Below are 27,809 nucleotides of genomic sequence, written 5' to 3'. Positions count from 1 at the left end.
TATCTATGACATGATGCAACGCAGCAAAAAACACAAAGAACCAAAGTAAAAGAGAATTACAAGAGTGAAAGGGACGGACACGAGTTCAATAAACTGAGAAAATGTTCGTGCTTGTTGTGTTCTTGTTGCCATGTTTAAAAGTCGTCAGTGCAGGTAAGTTGACCAACAAATAGTTTTCAGTGCCATATTAAAATCCTGTTGACAGAATCTGCCTTTTGGCGAATTTTTTGGCGAATTTTTTTCTCCCTTTTCAACTTTCAGATCACATAAGACACACTTTCATGTGACGCATCAGTAGTGTAGTACATTATAAAGCAGTATGCAATAATAACTTATTGAGTCTAATTAAATGGATGCCACCTTATTGGGACAATAGAGCCCTCCATACACCTACCCTTACCCTACCCACTACTTTCACTTTTCAACTTTTTGATTATTTACTTCATTTTCATTGAAAATAAATGATTTTCTTATGTGATCTGAAAGTTGAAAAGGGAGAAAAAAATTCACCAAAAGGCAGATTCGAACCCGAGTTGATATCAAGTCAAAATATGTATGATACACGTATGACCATCTACGCCACTGAAACTGATTTTGATGTTTTGTCTTTTGTAATCTTGACTATCCGAAAATAACACATTTGGTGCAATCTGTAGGGTCGCATGAATAATAAACAAATGATAAAATTATCAACCCCATAAATATAATATTAACAAACTTTGATAGGGTATGATTTAAAAATGAGCATCCCACCAAAAACATCAACATTTCTGTCTCTTTTCAAGCGTTAGTGTATAATTAGTTGTATTTATAGGGGTTATTATAGCACAATTCTGTAATAAGGGGGTTATTATAGAAACCACTGGACCTCACTAACCTCACCTGGGGCCATGTTCCTGTTGCCATGCTTAAAATTCATCAGTGCAGGTAAGTTCGCTTACTATCAGCCAGCTTTTTTTAACCATTCGATAAGCTTAATTAACTGAGAAAATGTTTGACAAATGGATTTTTAATAAAGGGTTTGGCCCAACTGATTTTAAGAATATTATTAAATGTACAGAAATCTAACATATTGAGACCACCATCTTTAGAGGTATTTAAAACCACAGATTGTATGTCATTTGTCCATATGAAATTTAATATCATTTTGTTAATATTCTTGAGAGTGTTTTCATCAACATGGATAGAGCAGCGTAGTCTGGAAATACCCTTCCCTTTTGCAAATAATATTCTTTCCCTCAGAGATAAGTCTCTTTGCAGCCATAAATTACATTTTCTCCGTTATAGAGGATAAATTAAATACATTTTTGCATTAAGAGATAACTAAAGAAGATATCTTTAACTGTAATATTAATTGTGGTTAGGTTGCATTATTTAATTGAAAGTAACCCACATTTTGACAAATTAAAAAAATACCAGAAGCTTTAGAAAATTAGTTAACAGTGCTGATTGCGACAGGGATATCTGCTAATTGGCTGATTTTTATTACCATTTTCACAATGAGAATGCCTTTCAAGATACTTTTATTAATAAAATGTAAGAAAGTCTGGGTGACAAGAAGGAGTCTTTGTGAGTTTTATAAAGCATATTGCCCCAGGAATCCTGCTTTACTATGCACTTTTCATGATTATTGACTGAATTATGTGTCATTTTCATGTTTGTCTTAGTAGTAATATACAAAATGGCATAAACGAATTATACCAAATATCATACCTTTTGTTTTATACAGTTTTTTTTCTTTCATGAGACACGAGACTAAAATATAAAATACATGTGGTTTCACTAGTTCACACTTACATATAATTAGCTGAGGTATGGTATGCGTATCTGGCGTGCTGTCCAGGGAAGGGCTCCGAGCTCGGGAATGGCCCGAACCTAGAGTACCCCCCCTTCCCCGTCTATTTATAAAGTGGACTCAAAGTGAGGAGATGGGGTGGAGGAGGGATGCTGATAAACCGTCAACATCAATGGATAGAGGTAAGTCAGTGATATTTATAGTATGGGATTGATTTCTTGATTATGGTCCACCTGTGTTGATTAGGATAAGTATCTGACGCGCTCCTCCCGAATCTTGTGAATAAAAACATTATTTCACTAGTTCACGCTTACATATAATTAGCTGAGGTATGGTATGCATATTTGGCGTGCTATCCGGGGAAGGGCTCCGAGCTTGGGAATGGCCCGAACCTAGAGTACCCCCCAAAAAGCAAATGTATCCACCAGTTTAAAGAACCCCACCTCCCCCCCCAAAAAAAAATAGCATAGAGTACTGGCGGGGGCTGATTAGATCTGGCGGGGGCTGATTAGATTTTCTGAGAAGTCGTCTCGTTGGAAGGGCCTATGAACTCCGGTGGGAGCAACTTAGGCGTTGAAAGAGTAGGCCCTACCGGCTGCAGGTAGTGAACTATGTGGTTGTTGGCGCCCGGTCGGTAGGGCTCGAGCCGATGCTCAACGGGAGCTTGTGGCGTTGGAACGGTGAACCCTACCGGCCGATGAGGAGGAGCAGCGTGGTTTTGGTGCCCGACCGGGAGGACCCAAGTTGCCTCGACCGCAATAGGTCATGGTGTCGGTGTACGGGCCCTACTGGCCGATAGCCCCTGCTATTCAGTGGGCGAAGAGCCTAATGCTGACTGAGAGGGCCCTTGAAGCCTCCGACAGGAGATTGAGACTCATGATGACGGACGTCTGGGTCCTCTCAGTTTGGCAGATAAAAAGCTTTGGGCTGGCCAACAAGGAGGACTCTGGTGACATCCGAAGGGAGATCCCAACTGACGGCATCGGATGGGTAAGACTCGCTTGCGGCCGGCAAGCATAGGCCCGACCAACTCTCGCCAGACGTCTGAAGGGAGCGCACGCATCAGACGGGTAAGCCTCACCAGACGGGGAGAGTGGAAAGGAAAGCCCGACTGGGAGGACTCTCGCGGCATCCGATGGGGCATTAAACTCAGAACATCGAACGGGTAAGCCTCGCCAGGTGGGGATAAAAGATGTGAGGGTAGCTGAGAGGTTTTTTTTGTTTGTTTGTTTGTTTGCAGGATTTGACGAGAGGTCGAGACTCGTAGCGTCGGACAGTTAAGCCTCGCCTACCGTCAAATGGAAATGTAAGTTGCGTGGCCGAGAGACTCTTACCGACGTCCGAAGGGAGCACACGCATCGAACGGGTAAGCCTCTCTGGATGTGGGACAGAAAAGGTAACATTAGGTGGCAAGGAGGCTCTCGCCAGCATCCAACGGGGACTTCCTGTTCCTGGAAACAACAGGGTAAGCCTCACAGGCCGTAGGATGGAAAGGGTAAGTTTGTGTGGTCATGAGGCTCTCGTCGCGTCTTATGGGAGTTTACTACTCACGGCATGAGACGGGTAAGCCTTGACGACTGTAGGAAGGAAGGAGGGTTTATTTGTGTGTTTGGTACTTGCGGCATCGGATGGCTTGCTTATTGGGTTTTGCGACCTAGACCATGTGGAATGGTAGTGGTTGTCTGGCCAGGAGGCTCTCGCCAGAGTCTGATGGGAGCACTCGCATTGAATGGGTAAGCCTCGCTGGCCAAAGGATGGAAAAGGTCAGGTTGTCTAGCCGGGAGGCTCTGACCGACGTCCGATAGGAGCTTAGCTCCAGGAATCGAACGGGTAAACCTCTTTGGCTGAAGGATGGAAAAGGTTGACTAGCCGGGAGGCTCTTACCTTCGTCCGACAGGAGCTTAGCTCTCGGAATCGAACAGTTAATCCTCGCTGGCCAAAAGACGGAAAAGGTAAGGTTGTCTAGCCCGGAGGCTCTCACCTACGTCCAATGGGAGTCCCGACTCCATGCATTGGATTAGTAAACCTCTCCGTACGTAAGACATAAAGGCAGGAAAGGTAGTCGGGGGCTTTCACCTACATCCGAAGGGAGTGTGGCTCCTGGCAACGAATGGTTAAGCCTTGCTGGCCGCAGAATGGAAAAGATGCGGAGAACAGAGAAGTAAAGGGGTGCACGAGAAGCGGAGCGGAGGAGAGATAGCTGCTTGGGCCGCCTGCGGAGCTTGCTTTGGCTGCTATAGATGTCGGCTGCGGGAAGAGTAAAAGGGTTAGTAACATTTGATGGGGCAAGCTTAAAAATGAGAGAAAAATGAGAGCTTGACCGGGAGATTTTTTTCACACTGCGTCCGCTGTGAGACCCAATGCTCACTGGACGGAAGAGAAAAGGCAAGTGCTCTACCGGGAAAGTTCTCACTGCGTCAGACATAGAAAACAGGAAAGAGGAAAATGAGAAAATGAGTCCGCTGTGAGACCAAATGCTCGCTGGACAGAAAGAGAAAATGGGAAAAAGGGAAATGAGAGCTTGACCGGGAGATTTTCTCACACTGCATCTGCTGTGAGACCTAATGCTCGCTGGACGGAAGAGAAAAGGTAAGTGCTTTTTATATATATATATATATATATATATATATATATATATATATATATATATATATATATATATGTATCTGGGGAGATACAGAAAAGACTCCTGCGGGAGCAGACACTGCTGTGGCAGATACAGAAAAGGCACCTGCGGGAGCAGACACTGCTGTGGCAGTGGGGAGATACAGAAAAGGCTCCTGCAGGAGCAGACACTGCTGCGGCAGTGGGGAGATACAGAAAAGGCTCCTGCGGGAGCAGACACTGCTGCGGCAGTGTTGAGATACGGAAAAGGCTCCTGCAGAAGCAGATACTGCTGTGGCAGATACAGAAAAGGCAACTGTGGGAGCAGACACTGCTGCGCCAGTGAGGAGATATGGAAAACAGAGAAGTAAACGGGAGCATGAGAAGAGGAGGAGATATAGCTGCTTTGACCGCCTGCGGAGCTTGCTTTGGCTGCTGTAGTTGTTGAAAGTGACATGACATTCAGCCATGTATGGTGACCCATAATCGGAATTCGTGCTCTGCATTCAACCCATCCAAGGTGCACACACACAGCAGCAAACACACACCGTGAACACACACCCGGAGCAGTAGGCAACCATCCACACCGCGGCGCCCGGGGCCCCGCCCAAGGACACCCCAGTCACGGTATTGCCGGCCCGAGATTCAAACCCACAACCCTAGGGTTAGGGGTCAAGCTCTCTAACCACTAGGCCATGACTTCCCCCTCCTTGGCTGTGGGAAGAGTAGACAGGTTAGTAACATTTGATGGGGCAAACTAAAAAATGAATGTGTAGCCTACTGTGTTGCCAGCTTAGCAATTGGTTGCCTAATTTGACAATTCCTTAAGCCTTGTCCACATTAGTTTGTTCCTGTTGCAAAAGCATCGTTCCTCTTGTTTTGGCCTTCCGGCCTTTTTAAACAGCCTCCACAATGGATCAATTTGGAACACTGGTTTCACACTGTAGTATAGACTTTGGAAACAGAAGCTTCTGAAAACTATGGATATCATTTTGTCTTGTAAAACTTACCAATAGACATGATTATGGCAATAACATTAATTGCAGTTATGTGTTATTCACTTCCAAGCATTTTCTAAAGATATTTACTTGCATGCTTTTCATATTACAGTCCTAGAAAGACAACAGAATTTTACTCACACTTGCTGTCCTGCGGCAAAACGAGGGTAGTGGTGTATTAGATCAATTTTAAGTGATAACGCCAGTAAATGGTGAAATATGTCCCTAAATGACTTGGTTCTGCCAGAATAATTGCATGAAACTTATGTCTGTATAATCTCAGTGAGGTTTAAACATGTACGGTAAGGCAGATAATATCTTTGGACATTTCAGTGTGGATGAAGACTCTGGAAAAAATGCCTTGGTGAGAAGAGCAGCTGTCACAATGACGTTTGATGGTGCTCAACGGCCGTGTTTAATGATCATGGTATCAGCAAAAGTAGCAGACTGAAAACTGAAAAATCCCTGGTATGGATCTCCTCGCTGGAAGGAAAATTGGGTCTGTGATAAGATGACAGACAGAGCGAACCGGGATGCTGATAAACCGTCAATGGGGACAGTTAGGCTAATTCAGATGTATTTATACCCTAAGGTTGATTATCTTAAGTGGTTCCACCTGTGCTAATTAGGCTAAGTATCTGACATGCTCCGTCCGAACCTTGTTATGAAACTACTTTTATTATGTTCCTGTTGGAAAAGCATCTTTCCTCTCATTTGGCCTCTGGCCTTTTTAGACGGTGTCCAGACGGATACATTTGGAACGTTGTTTTCACATTGTAGTATGGACTGTGGAAACAGGCTTTTGGAAACAATGAAACATGTTTAGTCTTGTAAGACGTTGTACCAAAAGACATGATTATAGCAGTAACATTAGCCCCTTACCAGTCACCCCCCATTTTTTGGCATGGAGACATAAATTACATACCCAAAATAAAAATGTTTCTGCTCATGATTCTTTCTGACTAGATACAAGATCAACATTTGTCCATGAGCTGACACTTCAACGTTTACCCTTCAGGAATCTGAATCGTTTTCCTGACATAAAATTACTAAATAACTGTCACTGAAACGATGTTGTTTTATTGAATATTTTATTGAAACATTGGTCAAATATCGAAGCTAGTCTTTAGATTTCAATTAATGCACGGTTTGTCCAGATCAAGTAAGAGAGTGATGTTTAATGTGCTGTGAAAGTGAAACGATGATAAACTGAGGCCGTTGACGATGTTTGCGAGCAAATGGGTTAATAGCAGTTTGCTATTCGCTTCCAAGTGGTTTCTAAAGATATTTACTTGCCTGTTTTTGTATTACGGTCCAAAAAATGCAACAGAAATTTTACTCACGGTTGCTATCCTGCGTCAAAACACGAGGGCAGTTGCGTTTTTGATGAATTTTGAGTGATCACGTCAGTGAATGGTGAAATAGGTCCCTAAATAAATTGGTCCTGCCGGAAAACTTGCATGGAAATTAAAATAAATAAAAAAATGTATGCATTTAGCAGACGCTTTTATCCAAAGCTACTTACAGTGCATTTGGGCTATCGTTTTTTTTTTTTTTTTTTTTTTTTACCTATCATGAACCTTTTGTCTGTATCATTTAAGTGAGGTTTAAACATGCACGGTAAGGCGAAAGTAATGTCTTGGACATTTCAGTGTGGATGAAGACTCTTGGGTCTTGGGCGGCACGATCGTTGTGTCTAGTATCTGACACGCTCCTCCCGAATCTTGTTATTAAAAACATAATTTATTACAATCTAAAACAGAATCCACATTCTCCTCCTTTATATAATTTCATTTATGTGCATAATTTTATTCCCCTGCCTAAACTCTTGTTCAGCATCCTTCTTACATCACCTCAGCATCAGCATCCTGCATCCATAGATCAGACGCGAGCTTGTGCCACCTTTTTCCGCTAGTTCCGAGCTAACTGCTTCGCTGGTCTTCAGAATGTGAAACAAAGAAATAGCTGTTTATAATCTAGTACTGTAATTGTAAGAAATGTATCCTGTACTTTATTTTACTGTCAATACGTGGTTTATCAGATTGTTAGCTGTGATTTTATGTAATGAAACTCCTCCAGAACTCCTGGTGATTCCAGCTAACCCATTGCTTCATCACAACTTCTCTATACAGCTGGGTTCGTCAACCATTACTCCTTCAAGGACATCCAGAAACCTAGGAGTTGTGATGGATCATCTGTTAAGCTTCACAGACCACATTGCTACAATGACCCGGTCCTGCAGGTTTGCCTTATACAACATTAGGAAGATTAGACCCTTCCTGTCAGAGCAAGCCACCCAACTTCTTGTCCAAGCTCTTGTTCTCTCCAGACTGGACTATTGTAATGCTCTCCTGGCTCTTCCTGCATGTACTGTTAAGCCTCTGCAACTGATCCAGAATGCAGCAGCGAGGGTTGTCTTCAATGAGCCAAAAAAAAAAGCTCATGTTACTCCTCTCCTCGTCAGGTCACACTGGCTACCAGTAGCCGCTTGCATCAAATTCAAGGTACTGATGCTTGCCTACAAGACGACCACTGGCACGGCACCAACATACCTAAACTTACTAGTTCAATCTTATGTGCCCTCCAGAAGTTTGCGATCTGCAGGTGAACGACACCTTGTGGTACCATCCCAAAGAAGTTAAAAATCACTCTCACAGACCTTTTCCTGGACCGTGCCCAGCTGGTGGAATGACCTCCCAATCTCAATTCGTACAGCTGAGTATTTACTCATTTTCAAGAAACATCTTAAGACTCATCTTTTTCGACAGCACTTAACCAACTAATACTAGCACTTTTCCTTTCCTTTTGTTGTCTTTCAATTTAAAAATAAATCAATATATAAATAAATTAAATTAAAAAAAACCTGGCTATGCGTTCTATACTAGACTAACTGAGACTTGCATTGGCACTTGTATATTGTTGTTGTTCTCTTGTTGACCTGACTACTTCTATTGTTCTCATTTCAAAATTTAAATGGTTAAATGTAAATGTAAATGTATGTAATGATAAAATAATAATAACAATAACATAGCAAAATCCCAGAGGTGACACCCAGAGATGTCAAATTTCATGGCTCCGAGTGGCCGGAGACCTCTGAGTGGCATTTAATCTGACCAGTTGTCGCCCACTAAGCAGCCCAGAGCACATCATATCTTTAGAACATGAGAGCTGAGTGTAGGAGGTGATATGATTTGGAGAGCGCGTGTTTCACAAAAGAGTCTCTGTCTCCCACAGACGAGCTCCTGCGACAAAACAGTGGATTTCTCACCAATGCCAACACACAGAAACGTGAAAATGGTGTAGTTTGAAAGAAGATATCCTAATCTAAAAGATAATATAGAGTTTTAGGCTGTTTGAGACTGATTGAAGCAATCGTGCGAATAGGAATGTGACACATCTAAACGTTACGTCAGAGGTGTCAAATTTCACATTGCGGTTCTATTGAAAATCGTTTGATCTGTTATTTTCGCACAGTGAAATAAACTACACAGTCAAATTCATGAGAATAAGAGCTTTCTTGTGATATATGACTTGACCGTTTTGTGAAAAATTAAAAAAAATACACATTCTTCATAAAAATTGTTTGCAATTAGGCAGAAATTTGTGTGTGGGAGGAATACATTTCTAAGCTTCATTTTACGGTTTTATGTATCATAAAAACAAAAGTAACTGTGTTCTTTGTAAAGAAGACATTTAGCTTTCAAATTATACCATATATGGGCTGAAACCATATAAGGAAAGCATGGTACCGAGTCCGCAGCGTTTAAACAGAAAATCATAAATAAATGAAAGGCTTAGTTCAGCATCCGGGCAGTTTGAGAGATCCGTGTCTCACAGCCATTAAACACCAAATGGCATTGGTCTCTTCTTGCTCTTGAAATTACAGATACATACAAAAAATCTTTTCTTTTTGAGAGTATCCTCTTAAAAATGGTCGGTTATGTCTTTTAAAGTGAAAGTAAACAGTTGAGAAAGAAATCAGATATGTATTATAATGAATGTATTGTCTCTTAAAATGACCACCCCTAATTTACTTGCTGCTGTCAGTGTCCTTAATGTTAATCCAAGAAATGAAATGGGAGAAAATCATTAACTGCTCTTTACTTTTGTTGTTTTAACAAAAATTAAACTTAAATAATGTTTTAAACATTGTTTCATTTGTTTATTTGTGCTATTTACACAACTTCAAACAGGACCCACCGGTAAAAGTACCAGGGCCCCGCAAACCCAAGTTATGCCCTGCTCACATCCATCTATGAATGCTTTTCGTAAAATTTGTTTGCATGTTATTTGAGAATGGTTTGATGAATCAACTTGAATTCCATACCTTTTTTTGCATGTTCTGAAGATGATCTGAGACAATTTTGGTGAAAATCAGACAAACCGTCTAGGATGAGCTTGAAAAAGCAGATTTTTCGAATTTTTGAAAATGGTAAAAAAAAAAAAAAAAAAACTAAACCGTATAATTTTTTTATTTTGCAGACTCTGCATAAGCCAAGGAAAATTTTACATAGGGATTTTTTTTTTTTTAAGAATAGTTTTACTTCGGTGCCTTATGGTTCAAAAGTTTTAAGCATAAAACATGAGTGCAACTTTGGAATTCTAAAGGAGACAATAGGTGCAATCGCATCTTCGGTTAATTCACAATACCCCATAGATTTTCTATGGGGTTAAGGTCAGGCAAGTTTGCTGGCCAATTAAGAACAGGACCTCAACCAACGTGTATTGTGTGCCTCTTCTCTCTTCCTTCAGACTCTGGGATCTGGGATCCCTGATATCCAAAGGAAAATGCTAAATTTACTTTTATCAGAGAACATAACTTTGGACCACTCAGCAGCAGTCCTGTCCTTTTTGAAGCGAGACACTTCTGACGCTATCTGTTGTTCAAGAGTGGATTGACACAGGAATGCGACAGCTGAAACCATTGTCTTGCATACGTCTGTGTGTAGTGGTTCTTGAAGCACTGACTCCAGCTGCTGTCCACTCTTTGTGAATCTCCCCCACATTTTTGAATGGGTTTTGTTTCACAATCCTCTACAGGGTGCGGTTATCCTTATTGCTTGTACCCTTTTTTACTACCACATATTTTCCTTCCCTTCACTTCTCTGTTAATGTGCTTGGACACACAGCTCTGTGAACAGCCAGCCTCTTTTGAAATGACCTCTTGTGTCTTGCTCTCCTTGTGCAAGGTGTCAATTTTGACAGTCTTTTGGACAACTGTCAAGTCAGCAGTCTTCCCCATGATTGTGTAGCCTACAGAACTAGACTGAGAGACCATTTAAAGGCCTTTTCAGGTGTTTTGAGTTAATTAGCTGATTAGTGTGTGGCACCAGGTGTCTTCAAAATTGAACCTTTTCACAATATTCTAATTCTCTGAGATACTTTATTTTTTATGATTTTCCTTAGTTGTCAGTTATAAACATCAAAGTTAAAAGAAATAAATATTTTAAATATATCAGTCTGTGTTATGAATTAATATAATATACAAGTTTCAATTTTTGAATGGAATTAGTGAAATAAATAAACTTTTTGATGATATTCTAATTATATGACCAGCACCTGAATATGGGTTGAACCATATTTTTCCATGCTTTTCATATAATAATGAAGTAAACATCATATTCAGGAGTAGTATGACAAGTGTGGCAGTATTTCATTTGAATTCACCCTCTAAGAAACGTGTGTTATCGTTTGCACTTATCACAAATGGAGAATCTATCAATTTGTTTTGTTTTGTTTTCTTGTTTAAATAAATAAAAATAGAATGAATGATATCTTTTGAACTCTTGGCATGAAAACTAAGTGCCAACGCAGTAAGTCCTAGAGACACCAAATTTGGCAGGGTGGTCCCAAACTCTCACTGCTACTCAGGTGAAAACACACACCCCTTTGGGCCTAGGTGGTGCTATAATAAACAACTTTTATGTTCTCCACAAGTGTACAGGCTAGAATCAAAATTCTATTTTCATCTTATTCCCTCAAGTGTGGAACTAAATGTATAGCTCTGATTTTATTGCCCTAAGGCAGTGCTCCCCAAACCTGTCCTGGAGGACCCCGTGCCCTGCACATTTTGTATGTCTTCCTAATCAGACACACCAGGACAGGTTTGGGAAGCACTGCCCTTAGGGATAGTTCACCCAAAAATGAAAATTTCCCTATGATTTACTCACCCTCAAGCCATCCTAGGTGTATATGACCTTCTTCTTTCAGATGAATACAATGAGATTTATATTAATATATATATATATATATATATATATATATATATATATATATATTGTGACGAGCACTCCCAGAGGAATCAGCGTCGCCCTGGAAACCAAAGCAAAACACCTGCACGTCCTCGTCACCGGCTGATCGGTCACAGCTGCTCCCCATCAGCCAGCACATTGAAAAGGAGCACATGTTACACTGAGAAGAGGTTCTCAAACGGAATGCAAAGCTGGACTAACCCCTCTCTCCTATCTCCACAGAAAGCAGCGAGTGACCGACAGCCCACACACTTTGGAGCACGTCAGGACACCCACTTTCCCCTTGATTGGCACAGAAGAGCACGGAGAGCACACGGGGAGCACCAACCAGCGGAAAGCAGATCAGGACACTTCACCAGGCACCCTTCACTTTTTTCGAGTGGTTCTTCACCCCGTGACACTGGTGGAGAATGCGGGCAAGGAGGAGCCTAGACAGCGCAGTTGGGAAACATCTAGTGACGTCACTCCCTCTCGCTTGCAAACGTTCGTGAGAACCCGGACTGGGACGGAGGAAAACTGGGGACAGCCTCCCAGCCACAAAAGGGGTAAGTGACTTCTGTTATTGTCATTTTACCCTGTGGTTGGTTGAGGCTGTCACTAAAACCCGGTTTCTCTGTCCCTGTTCCGGTGCGCTGCGAGAGGGAGAACCGCCCGGAGAGGAATCCCCGCCCACTCCGACCGTTTGGAGCCTGGTTGAGGATGGTAGCACTCCCGTGTGGGCGGCGCCCTGATGACGGGGATGTCGCTTGGGAGGGGGAATGTGACGAGTCAGCTGCCTCCTCCCTGATTATCACCGGCACCCCGTCCTAAATCGCCGCCCTTCACCAGGCTCCCGACTGGAGTGGGTGTGTGAGAGAGGAGGGGCGCTGGACGAGTCAGGGCTGGCGGCGTGTGATGGGGCACACCTGAAGGAAATGAAGCCTCATCACCGCCGCTGTTTAAAAGCCCAACTCGCCTCTCCTCGAGAGACCGGTCTCTTCCCCGTGCATGCACACTGGTGTCCTCGTGGGTCCAGGAAGGGTGCGTTGAGGGACTCCCGCGCCACAAGAGACGTGAGCTGCCGGACCCGCGATCCGGAAGAGAACCGCACCCGTTTACACGGGCCGACGGGCCAGGATGCCGGGCCGTCCATCCCCTGCCAGCGCCGCGGCAAACGAGAGTGATGCGGCCGCTAGAGGAAGCCGCTGCCCCTCGCGCCCCGGACCAAAGAGGGGAGCGCGTGCGGCCACCGGACTCCGCCCCTTACCTGGACCCTTCCTCGATGAACACTGCCCAACCCACACGAACCCTGCAGCACGACGAGGACACCAGATTCCCTGTTATTTTGGACACTCTTCCCCTTTGGCCACTTATCCCATGTTTTATTTGAGTTTTGTTAATAAAAGCCTCTCCGAGGCCTGACGCCACGCCCACTGTGTCTGTCTTGTGCCCCTCCCGTGACAATATATATAAATATATATATATATATATATATATATATATATATATTGGCTCTTCCAAACTTTATAATGGCATCAAATGCATCAATTCATCATAAAAAAAAGTGCTCCACATGGCTTTGGCTTTTTAAAAAAGGCCTTCTGAAGTGAATCGATTTGTGTAAGAAAACTAGCCATATTCAAGTAATCTCTAGCTTCCGCTAAGTGTGGTACATGCGTGCATGACAGAGTGGCATTCCAGCAGAAGAAGGAAGAGTAGGAAGCATAATCACCCAACATTTAACATGTATCATCAGACCACCCAGACAAAAAGTTATGAGAAGAACTAAGATATATATTGGATTATATATTTTAAATGATTTGAAAATGTAAAATTATTTTGATAACTTTTTGTCATGAGTGTCTCTAGATGACAGGCAAAATGTTGTGTAAATTGTACAGTGCACAAGGAGATTAAATAATTATGTTTTTCAGAAAATTAAAACTTACTCACAGACCTAACAAAAACAGAATGTTCACCAAACATTAACATATGGATGCCATTTAGGTAATAAAGCTGCTAGAGTCATAGCCTTGTGGGCAGTACATGTCATTGTATTGAAGCACTTGGTGACATGACTTCAAGTCCTGGCTTGAGTACCATTCTCCTCTTTCTTGTTTGGGCCATGGCCTAAACATTTATGGGCTTGTATCCTCTAGATGAACTTGAGTTCTGAAAAGTTTTATCCAGGTGTGTGTCTGATAAAGGCATACATTGTTGTGTCAATCAAGGGGCAATTAAGCTTTATTAATAATGCTTTTAGCGTAAAATTTTGAAAAACTCTGAAGTAAAGTAGATAGTAATGAAGCTTCTTTGTCCCAACTGATCTGGTCTCATGAATTTGTTAGCTTTGGCTGTTTCCTCCTCCTTTCCAAACTTCTTGAACCCTGATGATTGCTGCTCGCAATTTTTTGGCTACAGATGGTTTAATTGCAGGTTTTAAATAGCACATTCAGTGAAAACAGTGTGTTTTGTTTTGTTTGGTTCAAATAAATTCAAGCACCTGACCACAAGAGAACAGAAACTGAAAGAAATGCAACCATAAGTCTGTCAACGTGACAGCAGTGTGATAAGAGTAAATTAATCAGTGAATCAAATGTCCGTTATTCAAATGTCTGATAAAGCAAAATGAAAAGCAACAACAACAAAAATAGTTAATTTATTGAATTTCTATAGGACGACTCTGTTTCTTTAGGTGTGATTAGGATTGTATAGTTGTATATGTAGTGGTATAAATTCAGGCCACACTAATATTACATGTTTGTCCTTGTGTATCCACAGATTCTCACTCACTAATGACTTTTGCAACATATATAGCTGGACAAACACCATTTCCTGAGTTCAGTGCTGTGCTGATGTTGGATGATGTGCAAATAGGATATTATGACTCAAACACATGGAAACTTGTCTATCGCTCTCACAATGAATCAAAATACTATGATGAAGAGCAAAGCGATGCTGAAACTGTATTTCGTGTTCAATATAACGAACTGAAATATTTGGAATCCAATTATAATGATCACTTAAATCACTCAGGTTAGTCCAAGCAACACATTTATAATGCCACACAATACATTTCATAACAAATGTAACTCTTGTTAGTTTATGCACACAGCATATAAAGCTTTTGACAGAGAAGTGGTAACAGCTACATGTTTCATTCATCCATTCTTCTACAGGTGTACATGTTACTCAGAGACTTGCTGGATGTGAATTGTTGAACAATGATAATCCTGGTCCTACTCATGTCTGGGATGCTTTCGATGGACAAAACATTGGGGAGTTGACTTTTGACATTGAAAAAAAGGAAATCCAGAATAAACTGCTATGGAAAACATGGGACCAAGCAATACAGCTTCGTGTAAAGTTCCTGCATCAAAATGTTTATCATCCTATTTGCATTAAAACCTTGCGGAGGTTTCTGAACATGGAAAAGAACAATGTGATGAGAAAAGGTGAGTGAGTCAACCTGATTAACCTATTCATAATTTTAAAAAAAGAACACTATCAACAGATATGGACCAGACAGCTGTGCTGACAGAAAGCATCAAATGCTTTTGAATGCTTTATGAATCATGATTATCATAACTGAATGACCGATGCAATGAACACAACAGTTTACCAGCAGTAACACTTCTCAATCTTCTTTGTAGTGAAACCCAGAGTCAGACTCATGAGGAAGATGCTCCCAGACTCTCAAGGGCTTCAGATCAGCTGTCTGGCCACTGGTTTTTACCCCCGTCACATTAATCTGACCCTGTTCATGGACGGTCAGCCTGTGGATGATGATCAGATCACAGGAGGAGAGATTCTGCCCAACGGAGATGGAACTTACCAGATGAGGAAGAGTTTGGTCATCAGTGAAGACAAGCTACATGAAGAACATAAATACAACTGCACAATGCAACACCTCAATCTGGACAACAAACTGGACATTACATCTGGTACAAATATTTTGAGTGCAGGGACAACAAATGTTAAATTTAGTAAAAAATAAATAACATGAAAACAGATTTACCTGTTTGATTCAATAGTTTATTATCAAATGTCACTCATCTCAAAACTTTTCAGATGTGGATGAATCTGACCCAGGATCCTTCAGTCTGTCTGTCGTGATCAGTGTGCTGGTGGTGTTCATGTGTGGAGCTGTTCTCATTATAACGGCACTCATCATATGGAAGAAGAGACGAGCTACAGGTATGTTTTTTGTTTGTTTTGTTTTTTTGCATCTAATTTTCAAAGAAGAAAAGAAACCAAACATCTGAAACAATCTTCACCATATGCAAGTTCACCATGTGTAGTTTGATATTTCGGTAGTGCTTTTGATTACAACCCGCAAAGAACTACGTTGGTATAGTGAATTTACGGTGTACAGTTCTGGAATTATAGTGTACCTATAAAGAACGTATGTTTAGGTATAGGGGAACAATGTTACATTTGGGTAATAATGACCAGATATGCACCCTGCAAATAACTGTGCAAGTAAACTGAAGTTACAGTGTAGCTTGTACCTATTCAGTACCTCCGTGTAGAGGAATAATATGCAACGTTTGGGGAATAAAGGGGTAACAACCTGTAAAATTACAAATCATTAATACTAAATATTTTTGAAACTCAAGGGGCAACTTTTCTAATATTACGTTTTATGGCCTAAACAATCTTATGTTTAAGACTTAGCGATTTAGAAAGACAATATATTTTTTTCTAATTTTATAGGGGTATTTTATTATAGGTCTAGGTAGCCTATTTTTTAACCATTCTGTTTCTCATTACTGAACAACAAATCTGGACATCTAGTGAAATGAGTTAATGAGTTTCTGGTATGATTTGTAAGACTACTTACCTTATCAAAGCATATTCATTGGTCTCAGTCTCTTTTTCGCCACCTGATGGTTTATTTTGTGTAAATGATGTTTTTATTAACAAGATTCAGGAGGAGTGCATCAGATACTTAGCCTAATCGACACAGGTGGACCATAATCAAGTAATCAGTCCCATAGTATAAATATCGCTGACTTAACCTCTATCCATTGACGGTTTATCAGCATGCTGGTTCGCTTCGTCTGTCACCTTATCACAGACCCAATTTTCCTACCAACGAAGAGAGCTATACCGGGGATTTATCAGATCTGCTGCTTTTGCCGGACCGCGATCATTCCTACCCAGCCATACACGGCCGTTGAGCACCATTAAGCGTCATCGCGACAGTTGCTCTCCTCACCAAGCCACACGTCGTGGCCAATAGACCGTGCAAGCTCTGAGTTCGCCTAGCTCGACACAACGATTGTGCCGCCCGAGATCGAGCTCTCCTCGAGCGCTGGATTGCAGCAGCAGGCATTCAACCAGCCTGGGCCGCACCCCAGCTCTAACCGCAGCAAGCCTCTCTCAATTCCCGCCGCGGCTCAGCCTTTCACCGCGGCTTTTCCGGCCGAGGCGCAGTTTGAGGCCGCTTCCTCTAGCGACGCAGGCCGCGTGACATACATTTTCAGGCGAAAACGGGACCTATTTCACCATTCACTGGCGTGATCACTCAAAATTCATCTAAAACGCAACTGCCCTCGTGTTTTGACGCAGGATAGCAAGTGTGAGTAAAATTTCTGTTGCCTTTTTAGGACCGTAATATGAAAAACAGGCAAGTAAATATCTTTAGCAACCACTTGGAAGCGAATAGCACATAACTGCTCTCAGTGTTGCCACAGTTACTTTGAAAAAGTAACTTAGTTACTTTACAGATTACTTGATTTTAAAAGTAACTAAGTTACTTTACAAGTTGCTTTATTAGTTACATTCAGCAGCTGCCGACAACATAAAAATGACAACCGGTTTTGCCAACACTCACTTTATTGGAAGTGTATTTTTAACAGTAACATCCACAATCTATCTCCTGACAAAGTTGAACTTAAAAATTATTTTCTGAAAAAATACATGTTTTTACAAAAAATAAAGGCAGTCTTTCTTGACTTAACATAAATACTATTAAAATATTAAATATTAAAATATTAGATTTCTCTCTATCACTGAATACTCCTTCATGTAAGAAAAAAAAGCTGTTCTGTGAGGCAGCGCGGCATTGACAGTGGTAGGGATCTTGTTTATTATGGCATGAAATGAGGGCGAGTCAACCGTATTTAATGGCATTTCCTCCACAACAAACTGCCCAACTAACTTCTTCAACTCTCCCCCACTTACTGATTTTGCACCGAAGTCCAGCTTTTGTTGTTTAGGTGGTCGGGGACCTCCTGCTCCCTGCTTCTCATCACCTGGTGTGACTGTGACTTTGACTGTGCAGTGCTGCGACTCCAAATGTTTTTTTTTCAAATTCGACGTAGTTTTTTTGTAGCTAGATAACACTTTATCGCCGCCAGCACAGAGTGTACAACGGACCTTAATGTTGTCATCTTTAGCTGACACAAACTCAAAATAGTGACTATCTCCATCTAGAAAACGCACATCTCTCGCCTCCCTCCATTGTTTACGTTTGTGTCGCTGCGTGGCACGTACACATGACGTGAACTTCATGCATGCTGAAAACGTGACTTGTCGCATACGTGACTTCACTCCCCGAGATGCAAGAAGAAATAAATATTTTTATTAAGGAAAATGACAAAAATAGTAACTCACAGTGACTTGGTTAAGTAACTTTAATCTGATTACTGGTTTGGAAATAGTAATGCGTTAGATTACTCGTTACTGAAAAAAGTGGTCAGATTAGAATAACGCGTTACTAAGTAACGCGTTACCGGCATCACTGACTGCTCTTAACCCATTTGCTTGCAAGCATCTCCTACAGCCCCAGTTTATTATCGTTTCACTTTTACAGCATGTTAAACATCACTCTCTTACTTGATCTGGATAAACCGTGCATCAATTGAAAGTCTAAAGACTCTGGCTTCGATATTTGACCAACGTTTCGATAAAACATAGTTTTCAGTGACAGATATTTAGTAATTTATGTCAGGAAAACAATTTCGATTCCTGAATGGTAAACGTCGAAGTGTCAGCTCGTGGACAAATGTTGATCATCTATCTAGTCAGAAATAATTGTGAGCAGAATTTTTTTTATTTCGGGTATGTAATTTATGTCTCCATGCCAAAAAATGGGGGGTGACTGGTAAGGGGTTAACGTTACTGCTATAATCATGTCTTTCGGTACAACGTCTTACAAGACTAAACATGCTTCATCATTTCCAAAAGCCTCTGTTTCCACAGTCCATACTACAACGTGAAAAGAGCGTTCCAAACATATCCGCTCTGGAGACCATCTAAAAAGGGCAGAGGCCAAACGAGAGGAAAGATGCTTTTCCAACAGGAACATAATAATGTGGACAGGGCTTGAGGAATTGTCAAATCAGGCAACCAATTGCTAAGCTGGCAACACAGTAGGCTACCCATTCATTTTTAGCTTGCCCAAATGTTACTAAAACATTTTTACTCTTCCCGCAGTCAACATCTACAGCAGCCTAAGCAAGCTCCGCAGGTGGCCCAAGCAGCTATCTCTCCTCCTCTTCTCATGCTCCCCTTTACTTCTCTGTTTTCCGGATCTCCCCACTGCTGCTGCAGTGTCTGCTCCCACAGGAGCCTTTTCCGTATCTCCTCACTGCCCACTGCCGCAGCAGTGTCTGCTCCCGCAGGAGCCTTTCCTGTATCTCCTCACTGCCGCAGCAGTGTCTGCTCCCGCAGGAGCCTTTCCCGTATCTCCTCCCTGCCGCAGCAGTGTATGCTCCCGCAGGAGCCTTTCCCGTATATCCTCACTGCCGCAGCAGTGTCTGCTCCTGCAGGAGCCTTTCCTGTATCTCCTCACTGCCGCAGCAGTGTCTGCTCCCGCAGGAGTCTTTCCCGTATCTCCTCCCTGCCGCAGCAGTGTCTGCTCCCGCAGGAGCCTTTCCCGTATCTCCTCACTGCCGCAGCAGTGTCTGCTCACGCAGCAGGAGTCTTTCCCGTATCTCCTCCCTGCCGCAGCAGTGTCTGCTCACGCAGCAGGAGTCTTTCCCGTATCTCCTCACTGCCGCAGCAGTGTCTGCTCCCGCAGGAGCCTTTCCCGTATCTCCTCCCTGCCGCAGCAGTGTATGCTCCCGCAGGAGCCTTTCCCGTATATCCTCACTGCCGCAGCAGTGTCTGCTCCTGCAGGAGCCTTTCCTGTATCTCCTCACTGCCGCAGCAGTGTCTGCTCCCGCAGGAGTCTTTCCCGTATCTCCTCCCTGCCGCAGCAGTGTCTGCTCCCGCAGGAGCCTTTCCCGTATCTCCTCACTGCCGCAGCAGTGTCTGCTCACGCAGCAGGAGTCTTTCCCGTATCTCCTCCCTGCCGCAGCAGTGTCTGCTCACGCAGCAGGAGCCTTTCCCGTATCTCCTCACTGCTGCAGCAGTGTCTGCGGTGATAGCATCATGTATCGACGATAACCAAGACGATATTAGGCTCATTCTCCAGCCAACGTTATTTATTATCATTATTAGGCAGCCTACCATAATTCGGCTATCAAACCGCTCCGTTATCCCATCTCAGCACTGCATTTCACGTTCGCCCGTGCTCTCCAAGGATGATGTGAGCCTGTAGGCGGCGAAGAAGTCTCCATCCACAAATATAACTTCCGTGCGCAGATGCAAAAAAAAACAACAACATTTGTCACAGAACAAGTGAGATGACAGTAGTGCCGACTACATGAACTAGCTGTTTTAAATATAGTATTTTGTATTTAATCCCAGTTTATCAGTATGTCCGAAAGTATATTTTTCGATTATTGGTGATTCCATAGGCTCTTTTCGTGCACCTGCATGGTTACAATGGCAAATAGTAAGCTCGGACAAGAATAAAGAATCTTTCTCTTACTCCACCCATACACGATAACATCCTCGATATGTACCATCAATCTCACGTGCTGACAATATGACGATTTGACATTGACCACATCGCTGATTCATGGCACCTTTTCGGGGTACACTGGCACAGGAAATTTATTTTTGCACGCTTAATTTCGAATACAATGATGCACCAAGATTTTTCTGACTCATTATCGGAAGCAGCTCATTGGATTTGCTAAACAATTATTCAAGTAAGCTTCACAGCGTCTACCCTCGTAGACAACCAAATAATCCTTAGTATTGAACTCCCTGTCAGGCACTGAAAAAAATAATTATTTCAGTCAGCGACACTTACCTATTGAACACCAACGAGTACATGAACACCAACAGGTGCTTCGCAGATAAAACAATCTAAATTTTCCCTCTGATGGCTGGAGAGACTACCCATCCGGTGTCGCAAAAAAAAAATAAAAAAATAAAAACACCGGATGCCAGCCATAGCCTCCCGGCCAGATATCCTTACATTTTCTATCCTATGGCCGGCGAGGCTTCTCTCTTCGATGCCAGGAGCTCGAGCTCCCATCGTATGCTGAGAAGAGCCTCCCGGCCAGACAACCTCACCTTTTCCATTCTGCGGCCAGCAAAGCTTACCCGTTCATTGCCAGGAGCTCACACTCTCTTCGGACGTAGGTGAAAGCCCCCGGCTACCTTTTTTGCCATTCTGTCTTACGTACGGAGAGGTTTACCCATCCAATGCATGGAGTCGGGGCTCCCATTGGACGTAGGTGAGAGCCTCCCGGCTAGACAACCTTACCTTTTCCATCTTTTAGCCAGCGAGGCTTAACCATTCGATGCCGGGAGCTAAGCTCCTGTTGGACGAAGGTAAGAGCCTCCCGGCTAGACAACCTTTTCCATCCTTCACCCAGAGAGGGTTACCCATTCGATTCCTGGAGCTAAGCTCCTATCGGACGTCAGTCAGAGTCTCCCGGCTAGACAACCTGACCTTTTCCATCCTTTGGCCAGCGAGGCTTACCCGTTCGATGCGAGTGCTCCCATCGGACGCTGGCAGGAGCCTCTTGGCCAGACAACCACTACCATTCCACGTGGTCTAAGTCGCAAAACCCAATAAGCAAGCCGTCCGATGCCGCAAGTACCAAACACACAATAAACCCTCCTTCCTTCCTACGGTTGTCGAGGCTTACCCGTCTCATGCCGTGAGTAGCAAACTCCCATAAGATGTCGACGAGAGCCTCACGACCACACAAACTAACCTTTCCATCAGGAACAGGAAGTCCACGTTGGATGCTGGCAAGAGCCTCCTGGCCACTTAATGTTACCTTTTCTTTCTCGCATCCAGAGAGGCTTACCCGTTCGATGCGTGTGCTCCCTTCGGACGCCGGCAAGAGCCTTCTGGTTAGACAACCTTACCTTTTCCTTTTCTATGGTCAACGAGGCTTACCCGTTCGATGCGTGTGCTCCCTTCAGGTTCGGGCCATTCCCGAGCTCGGAGCCCTTCCCCGGACAGCACGCCAAATACGCATACAATACCTCAGCTAATTATATGTAAGAGTGAACTAATGAATGTGAAGAAGTGGTCACTGAACGTATCATTGAACAAATCTGAAGTAATAATTTTGTTGAACTAACTGAAAAGAAACAAATCTCTTGAAAGAATCATCATTTCGACCACTAGTGTGTATGTGTGTGCAGACTGTGCGTGCGTATGCGCCTGTGTGAGAGAGTGACGGTCAAACAGTGGAGTCCGCTGTCTTATCTGTCCGTGGTATAGAGGACTTACACTAATGTACAGTATTTGAAAAATAATGTGTTTTTTGAGCATTAAGGCATGTCAACATATTCTGGTACACCAAATACACAAAATAATGATCTTTAAAAAAGCATCATATGACCCCTTTAAAATTCGCACACATATTGCTTTCTATGAGTGCACGCACACCGTTAGCGCCTCCAGCAACTGTCCGCAAATCACAACCAAGACTCCGGGCGCTGTTCATAATCCTGCCATGCCTAAGGGCCACTCACATCATTTTCCATTCATTCCAAACTTTAAAATCATTGACACCACTTGCTCATTCTTGAAGTTATGTTTTGACTGTTTAAATGATTAGATTAAATGTTTTGGACTGCTGTCTTTAACTGATGGTGTGTGATACGATTCTTTGAAATCGATTTTGTGTAGATTGTCAATGAACTACGGCTCTGTGTATTAAAGGCCAACCAGTGTTGCCAAGTCTGTGGTTTATTTTCATGCCAGCGGGTGGAAGCGGCAACAATCCAAATAACCTGATGTTTAGCCCCTAAAATTCAAATTTTACCAAGGCAACCCCGCCATAAAATGTGTATTTTATCGCCCGGAACGATACACGATTGGGTTAGTTTTGAGAAGCAATTGACCAGGTTTTGTTTTGAAAACCTGGCAATCCTGGTCTGAACGCACATGCTGGATATATGCTAAGAGTCCCTTCTTTACTGACGAGATGTGCATGAAAATCGCATTCGATTTTTTGCACAGCCCTAATAACAGCTAGTTAGTTTACCAGGCCCACCTATTAGAGAAAAGATACTAATTTGTCATTCGAAATTACTCTCCCATTGATTAACTATACACAAATACGCTGTGAACTCTATGGGCGTGCCTGGCACGTCCTGATTTTGCCAAGTTCGATGTGTTCCTAGGTCAACATATTTTGTTGACCCTGGAACAACATTTTACTCCAAAAATATATTCTTAACCATATCCCTACACCTAAACCTAACCTTAACCATGAGTAATCCCTTAAATCAGAGGAAATGATAGATGAATGACACTGATGTACAAGCACCAAACACTGATTTTAAGCGTAAACTTCACAAAATCTAAAAACTGGTTCTTCAAATCTGATTGGTTAATCACAATGTTGTTCCAGGGTCAACAACGATGTTGTCCCAGGAACATGTCTCACTTGGTAAAATCAGGTTCTGCGGCGTGCCTGCGAAGTGTGATGGTGTGACACTTGCCGGTGCCCTCTGACATTTCAATGAAAGCAGATCCTGCTCATTAAAGAAAATGTCTGTTGAAAGGGAACATTGGGTAAAAGAGAAAGGGCACAACAACCAAACACAAATCCAAATGATCAAACATTAATAGTGGACAAAGGAATAATGGAGAACACAGACTTTTAACAACTGGGAATGTAATCAGGGAGAAACAGAAACAAATGTGGGGCTAATCAATTAAGGCAAGGCAAGGCAATTTACTTCTAAAGCACGATTAAAAATGTGCTGTGCAGATTCTAAAAACATAAATAAGCAAACAACATATACACAAAATAATAAATAATAATAATAAAAAAAACATTTTACAAATAACATTTAAATAACAGTAAGTTAAACCCTGACGGTTCCCAACTGGTACACTACAATTACAAAAAAGTTACACAGGTTGTAATCTAAAGTGTTACCAATATTTCTGTATTGTTACTCTTATCATTAAACTACGTCATTCTTATTCAGGACGAGGATCTGAGACAACACAGAGTGATTATTCACTTGCTTCATGTGAGTACACCTTTTTATGACGTATTTACAATAAAATATTTAAAAGTAATATGTATTTAGCAACATTTAGATTTTAGATTAGATTTATTTTAATTTAAAATTTTATACAGATGCACATTTTAATTCAAGAAGCTTTATAGAAATGAAACAAAAAAATATTTTTTTTTCTTGATTTCAGCTTCTGCCTCTGATGAAAAGTGAAGCAAGTCAAGACAATACATATGAAACAGCATTTGATTGGTGCATTACACTTGATGGATTTAATGACCAAGCAAAATTAGAGTAAAATGTTCCAATATATCCAATGTTGTTTCATGCATGTTGAGTTATCTAAACTGTTAAAGGTCATGAAACCCCAGACTACTTTTTCTTAGATTTTACATTTAAATGGGTTTTACATGGGTTTAAATCTACACACTGCTGCTCAAGAGCCTCAAAAATCACTCTGGCCACACTGCTAACATGATGTTGTTCCAAATTATTAAGCAAGTCACAGTTCTCATGAAATATGGTGAGGAAGAAAGATCTTTCTGAAGATGAAAAGTTTGAAACAATGCAATGTCTTGCAAAAGGCATCAATACAAACAATATTTCAAAATAAGTCAATAGATATTATTGAACTATCAAAACATCTGTGAGTGATTTGGAGCACATTTAGAGTGATTTAGAGCTGATCTTGGTCAGATAATGATTTATTTAGGAAAGTTTCTGTCAAACAAATGAACTGTACTGTAATGGCAGCTGTAAAAAAGCCTCTGCTGAGCAGCCGACATGTGTTTGAAGCTACTGGAGTCTCCAGATCCTCTCCATGCAGATTAACAGTTGTGTTAAAGATGTGTTTCAGTCACTGCTAACCAAACCTCACAAAGAGAAACCTGCACAGTGGCTGTAGAAACACATTTACAAACTGTTTAGCACGATGGTATTTCTGTAGCATGGGATAGTGTGTTAACCTGCATGAATATCCTTTTATTTCCGAGAGCACTACTCTACATTTTATACCACAGCAGACAATGGTCAGTTATGAACTCCACATATCTTGCAGAAGTCATTTTGAAACCCTTAAATTAAAACCCTTTTCTTCTCACTTCCCAATACTCCAACCCAAATCATCACCCAGCGCCTCCTTCCTGATGTTTCAGTCTCATTGGAATAAGATGGCCATTCATCAACTATCAGAAATCCATTTATCTGGACCATCCATTGTACTGAAGCATTTGTAAGTGAATAAAACTATTGAAAAACGAGTCTTCATGTGTTTCTACAGCCCCCCTGGTCTCATCTGCTTCCTGCTATTTTTAGCTGTACAAAACAGCTCTTTTTGCGGTTTGATTTAGCAAATTGGTGTGTTTTACCATATTATTTTAATCTATTACCTTAATAATGGACACACTGGTTTGTAGTGCAAACAGTGACTAATGAACTGGAAGTCTCACCCCTAGGCTTTTTTCCTCGTTGAAAAATAAAGTGGATGGCAAGTTACAAATGTATACAGCAGGATCTTATTCACTTTCATATTAGCTTATTTCTCTTTCTCCCATACACTAATTTCAGTACTGTTTATTTTATATTATTTTTCTGTTACTGGCTTTAATGTTATTGGTTGTCATCTTCACAAGTTAGAATAATGGAGGGTTTTTGTCACATGATGTTGTATCTGTTAATGGTTCACCATCCCTTTCTCTCCTGCTATAACATGATGGGAAGGTGTGGCCTAGTGGTTAGAGAGTTTGAGGGTTTGAGTCTTGGGCTGGCAATAACACGACTGAGAAGCCCTTGAGCAAGGATCTGAACGCCCAACTGCTCACCGCAGCATAAATGGCTGCTCACTGCTGTGTGTATGTTCACGGCTCTGTGTGTGTGCACTGTGGATGGGTTAAATGCAGAGCACAAATTCTGAGTATGGGTCACCATACTTGGCTGTATGTCATGTCACTTTTTTTTCCCACTTTGATACACTGAGAAAATGTGCATAAATTTAAATACATTCCTGCATGCATTGTGACAAATTGTGTGGAAATGCCAGTAGCATTTGAGAGCTAGTGTGAACTTTAGTAGATCTTTCAGCATTGTATAATGTGGAAACAGCTCTCAATCTTAGGTTTGTGTTAAAAGCATGCCAAGACTTTCTGTACTTTCTTTTCCAAGTAACAACTGATGAAAAAGTGGTTACATGAATGGACTCAAATTTGATTTGGCAATTTCCCTCCAATCAAACACAAACACAATGAAATTCATATCAATCTTTATTTGTACTTAGAAATTTTGCGCAACAAATCTTTTTTTTTTTGTCCTTATTCCTTTAATGATTTACTCCAGGGCAGATTAAAAGTCGATCTGAATCTCTCATGCCATTATTCCTGCAGGAGCGGCTGAAACGGACCTCTTACATAAAGTGCTTCTGTCAACGAGCGCTTCTCTTTTTTGCAATAGAAAAAATGAAGAGACGGTGTAGGACAAAAAATTTCCATGGCTCACGAGAAGAGTGAAGGAAGGGGAATTCCTTTAAAAAAAGAAGGAAAGAAAAAAAACGGAAAAAAAGACAGAAAGAGCAAAGAAAGTTCAGTGAAGGCCGTTTCAGCCCAGGATCAGACTGGATTTGCCTCCAGGTGGGTTCCTCCGGCCGGAGGGGTTGTTGGCAGCAGACGGGGCAGAGGGCTGTGCCGCTTCCTCTTTCTGCTCCACAGCCTCCTCTAGAAAACACAAACACAGAGTGACAACCGTTAGTGACCTACTCCATCTGACATTGAGATTCTGACGCAGCAGCATCGCTTGCAACGGTGAAGTCAACAGCTACCATCAACTGTTTTATTACCAACATTATTCTAAATATCTTCTTTTCTGTTCAATAGAAAAAAACTCCAACAGGTTTGGAACAACATGAGGTTAAATGACACTTCTCATGTTTTGGTGAACTAACTCTTTACTATGCAAGATCTGGATCCTGGAGAAAAACAAAGAAAACTATTGCTCCACAAAACCATGTCATGTTTTGACATGTTACTGTATGCATGTGAAAGAAGCGGTGCTTCAGAACTACAATCACAAACTCTCTCCGCACATCAAGACTAGTCTCTAATGGATTTTAAAGTCAGTATATTTGCATTTCATGGTGTTTTCCTGGAAGTGTTCAATGTAAGTGTTTGGTAAGGTGTGACTCGCTGAACGTCTCACTGAAAGACTCGTCATACCTCACAGGAGAAGCATTCGGCTCATGAACACTCACATATGTACAGCCTGAAATATATTCTACATATGATTGCAGATGCTTTAAATTGATATTGTGCCAACCCCAATAATGCAACAAGTAAAAACCGCTATATAATTCTTGCCATTCAGGGTGATATAATGGACATTCATTAGCTAATATTTTTTTTTCTTGATTTCAGCTTCTGCCTCTGATGAAAAGTGAAGCATGTCAAGACAATACATATGAAACAGCATTTGATTGGTGCATTACACTTGATGGATTTAATGACCAAGCAAAATTAGAGTAAAATGTTCCAATATATCCAATGTTGTTTCATGCATGTTGAGTTATCTAAACTGTTAAAGGTCATGAAACCCCAGACTACTTTTTCTTAGATTTTACATTTAAATGGGTTTTACATGGGTTTAAATCTACACACTGCTGCTCGAGAGCCTCAAAAATCACTCTGGCCACACTGCTAACATGATGTTGTTCCAAATTATTAAGCAAGTCACAGTTCTCATGAAATATGGTGAGGAAGAAAGATCTTTCTGAAGATGAAAAGTTTGAAACAATGCAATGTCTTGCAAAAGGCATCAATACAAACAATATTTCAAAATAAGTCAATAGATATTATT

The 27,809-nt window shown here is 41.7% G+C and overlaps 1 protein-coding gene and 1 pseudogene across 2 annotated transcripts; one reads left to right on the top strand and one right to left on the bottom strand.

Annotated features, from left to right (window-relative positions):
- LOC113067858 (cysteine protease ATG4D-like) overlaps positions 1-27,809 on the bottom strand; it is a 591,286-nt pseudogene that overhangs the window by 371,723 nt on the left and 191,754 nt on the right.
- Positions 23-27,476, top strand: LOC113067861 (major histocompatibility complex class I-related gene protein-like). 2 transcript variants are annotated; one of them, XM_026240357.1, is made up of 7 exons: positions 23-153; positions 14,409-14,663; positions 14,807-15,082; positions 15,281-15,571; positions 15,699-15,824; positions 23,937-23,981; positions 27,371-27,476. In XM_026240357.1, exons 1-7 carry the CDS (start codon positions 102-104, stop codon positions 27,391-27,393), a joined length of 1,068 nt encoding a protein of 355 aa, XP_026096142.1. In that variant the 5' UTR covers positions 23-101; the 3' UTR covers positions 27,394-27,476. The 2 variants fall into 2 exon arrangements, with proteins under 2 accessions (XP_026096142.1, XP_026096143.1); XM_026240358.1 differs by lacking the exon at positions 27,371-27,476 and adding an exon at positions 24,160-24,265.

Source organism: Carassius auratus, linkage group LG28B (genome assembly GCF_003368295.1).
Source record: "Carassius auratus strain Wakin linkage group LG28B, ASM336829v1, whole genome shotgun sequence".
Lineage (NCBI taxonomy): Eukaryota > Metazoa > Chordata > Actinopteri > Cypriniformes > Cyprinidae > Carassius > Carassius auratus.
Note: the sequence above shows the minus strand (reverse complement) of the source record. Positions and strands in the feature narration are given on the sequence as shown.